The sequence below is a fragment of the Austrofundulus limnaeus genome, unplaced genomic scaffold, assembly GCF_001266775.1.
Source record: "Austrofundulus limnaeus strain Quisiro unplaced genomic scaffold, Austrofundulus_limnaeus-1.0 Scaffold621, whole genome shotgun sequence".
Classification (NCBI taxonomy): Eukaryota; Metazoa; Chordata; class Actinopteri; order Cyprinodontiformes; family Rivulidae; genus Austrofundulus; species Austrofundulus limnaeus.
In genome coordinates, this window is record NW_013953023.1 from 171,641 (window position 1) to 174,421 (window position 2,781).

General features: G+C 38.4%; 1 protein-coding gene across 1 annotated transcript in view; it reads left to right on the forward strand.

Moving 5' to 3' along the window:
• The window catches only part of nup133 (nucleoporin 133), a gene marked incomplete at its 3' end in the record, with an annotated part of 27,935 nt that overhangs the window by 4,901 nt on the left and 20,253 nt on the right, over positions 1–2,781 (forward strand). The window contains 2 exon segments of the mRNA XM_014027186.1: positions 831–986; positions 1,402–1,472. Coding sequence (XP_013882640.1) covers positions 831–986; positions 1,402–1,472 — 227 coding nt within the window.

Sequence of the window (2,781 nt, forward strand, 5' to 3'; positions counted from 1 at the left end):
GTAAGCAGACACAAAGCATTGTGGGAAAAGGGAACCCTGACCCAAAGCAACAGTCAGCAGGATGTATACCTTCACAATAAGTGTGTTTATCTGGGAGGGGTGCTGTTGGATAGATCACATGTGTTGTGTGATTCATTGACAGCCATACCCTCAGCTGTTCAAGATAATGATGACTGGTAGATAATTAGTTATTAGTGGTACTGCATTTTAATTTTAGAAAGCACAAATCTGCTTATGAACTATAAAAATTAGTAAGACCGCTAAAGCGCAAACGAAATATTTAGGTTCGCAATTAACGGATTTGCGCTCTAGCGGGCTGGTGCCCACCACTGCAAATGAGACCAGTTTGAATGTGTTTTGTGTCTTTACACATGGAGTACCTGAAATTGTCCTTATGTTATTATTATTATTACATATTTCTGTGGCATCAGATGTATTTGTAGGGTTGAGAGGGACACATTGGCTGGGGGGTCTGGGGGTCGTCCTTCAAAAAACTCTTAATGAAGCAGATGTCATTTCCTTCTCTCTGGTGTATTTTAACAGGTTGTCAAACAGATTTTCACCTACATATGTAAACACTTGGTTGTGAGTATTCTGTACATCAAGTGGAATGAATTTGTTTGTTGGGGGGGGTCATCCCCCTGGTTGTACCTCTGTCCGACTCTAGTTAGCCAGCTAGTTAGTATATTGTTACAAAGATCAGCCAATTGTTGTTGTTTTTGCACAATAAACTAAAGAACTGTACAGTAGATATTTACTATATAAGACTGGTGTTGAAAGCAGAGGACCTCCTCTAACATCTCGTCTCATCCTGAGTGTTCTGTCCTCAGCTGCACAGTGTTCTGTGGGTGGGCCCAACCAGTGGTCTTTACACGCTCACCACCTCCAGCCTGAGTAAGTGGGAGGTGGATGACGGCTCGGAGCAGCACATCTTCAGCTGGGACACCCGCAAAGCCTTGACTGAAAGCATTGTTGATTCCATTTGGGTCAGTACAAACGCATCTGTGACACATTTTCACACCAAATCAGCCATCTTTATCTTATTTTACTGCTTTGGAATGAAAAAGCCCAGCAGTGGATGGGAGCAGCTGAAAACTTGTTTCTCTTGAAGAAGTGCTGCTGGAGTAAAGGACGTCCATCTTTAGTGAAATCAAACAGGTTTATGTGTGTCTCAACACTGTCAGTTCTAGTATTGATGAAACATGTTTTATGTTACAGTTAGTGCTAAACTATAATACTCACATTTAGGTTCAGATTAGATCAAAATTTTTTTTCCTGTTTTAAAGCCTCCATAAAGTTGAATAAAATTAATATGAAATACCTTTTTGCAGAAGAAGATGGCTGTTTTTAACAAATTAGTCAACATTTTTCAGAAAATGTGACTGAAATGTTTTTCACCAGGGATCAGAGAGCAACTACGAGGAGCTGAAGGAGAGCGCAAACGTTGCCTACCTGGACCTGAAGTTAAACCAGTGAGTACACGTGTTCCCAACAAACCTGCCAGCTCAGAGAGCTTCCTTCAAACCGGCCCAGTCCGTACGACGGGCTGTAGAAATCACTGTTMGATCTTTTAAATAAAAATTAGAGATTTGTATAAATACTGGAGAAATGTCTTTACTGTGAAAATACAGTGTGAACACTAAATATTTAAATAACTAGAAGCACTCGAAGACTGCAAACCTCTGCCAAGGCAATAGGGTCAATTATGCTAAAAGGTTCCCCTTGAAAAAGTCACGTTTCCAATGCTTTATAGTAAATATAGTAACACCATGTTGCATGTATTTAAATTCAAATTTAAACTTCTTTTCACTTCCCAAATATCACTGTGTTTGTCCCCGATATGATATATTTAACTGATATTTTTAATCCAAACAATTAATGATTTATAAAGGTAAATCAGGAAAATATTTATATATAGTAGGGGTGTAAGAAAATATCGATACACTGAAATTTGCGATATTTCATTTCCCGATACTGTACGCGCATGCTAAGTCAATCCTCATCTCTACAAAAGAAATTTAATATTCATCTTACAATATTGAACTTATTAAAGCATTATCTATTAACATTTAAGGTTATTTCCTGGTCATCTTACCAATTTAAGGGGCACACAATACTACAGTGCCACCTGCTGGACACTTTGAAACCCACTCCCTGTGAAAGCATCACAGCTTTGCCGATCTCAGAGTGTTAAAAGAAAAATAGTTCCTGTATCAGCATCATGATCCAGCACAGCACCAAAATTTAAGGGGGTGTTACTTGAGCCAGTACCCACATGTGGTAAAAATGTCATGACAGACAGGTTCCCTCAAACCTGCCCAGTCCGTACGACAGTCCACAAGTTTTTGAGTAATGTTGTCCACAGACAGACAGAGACAGACAGAGAGACAGACAGACAGAAAACAGTCCTTTGCCATTGGCGGAGGTAAAAATGTAAATATTGTGAACAGAGTCAGTATTCACACAATTAATGTTGCTTTTGATACTGCAGCTCATAAAACAGATTTCAAAAAGCCGTGCTTCTGCATTATCAGAAACTTTTTTTGTTCTAGCGTCCTCTCCCAGGGTTCCTGCAAATCCTTTAAAAGTCTTAAAAAGTAATTGAATTCATCAATCCAAAAGTAAGGCCTTATTTAGCCTTAAAATGTCTTAAATCAGAAGTCTTAAAAATGTGAACACATTATAAGTAGGATGACTATTCATCTGAAATATTAAAATAATTGGTAAAAATATTTTTTTTAAATCTTCACATGCCGTTCTCCTTTGACATCACTTCCTGTT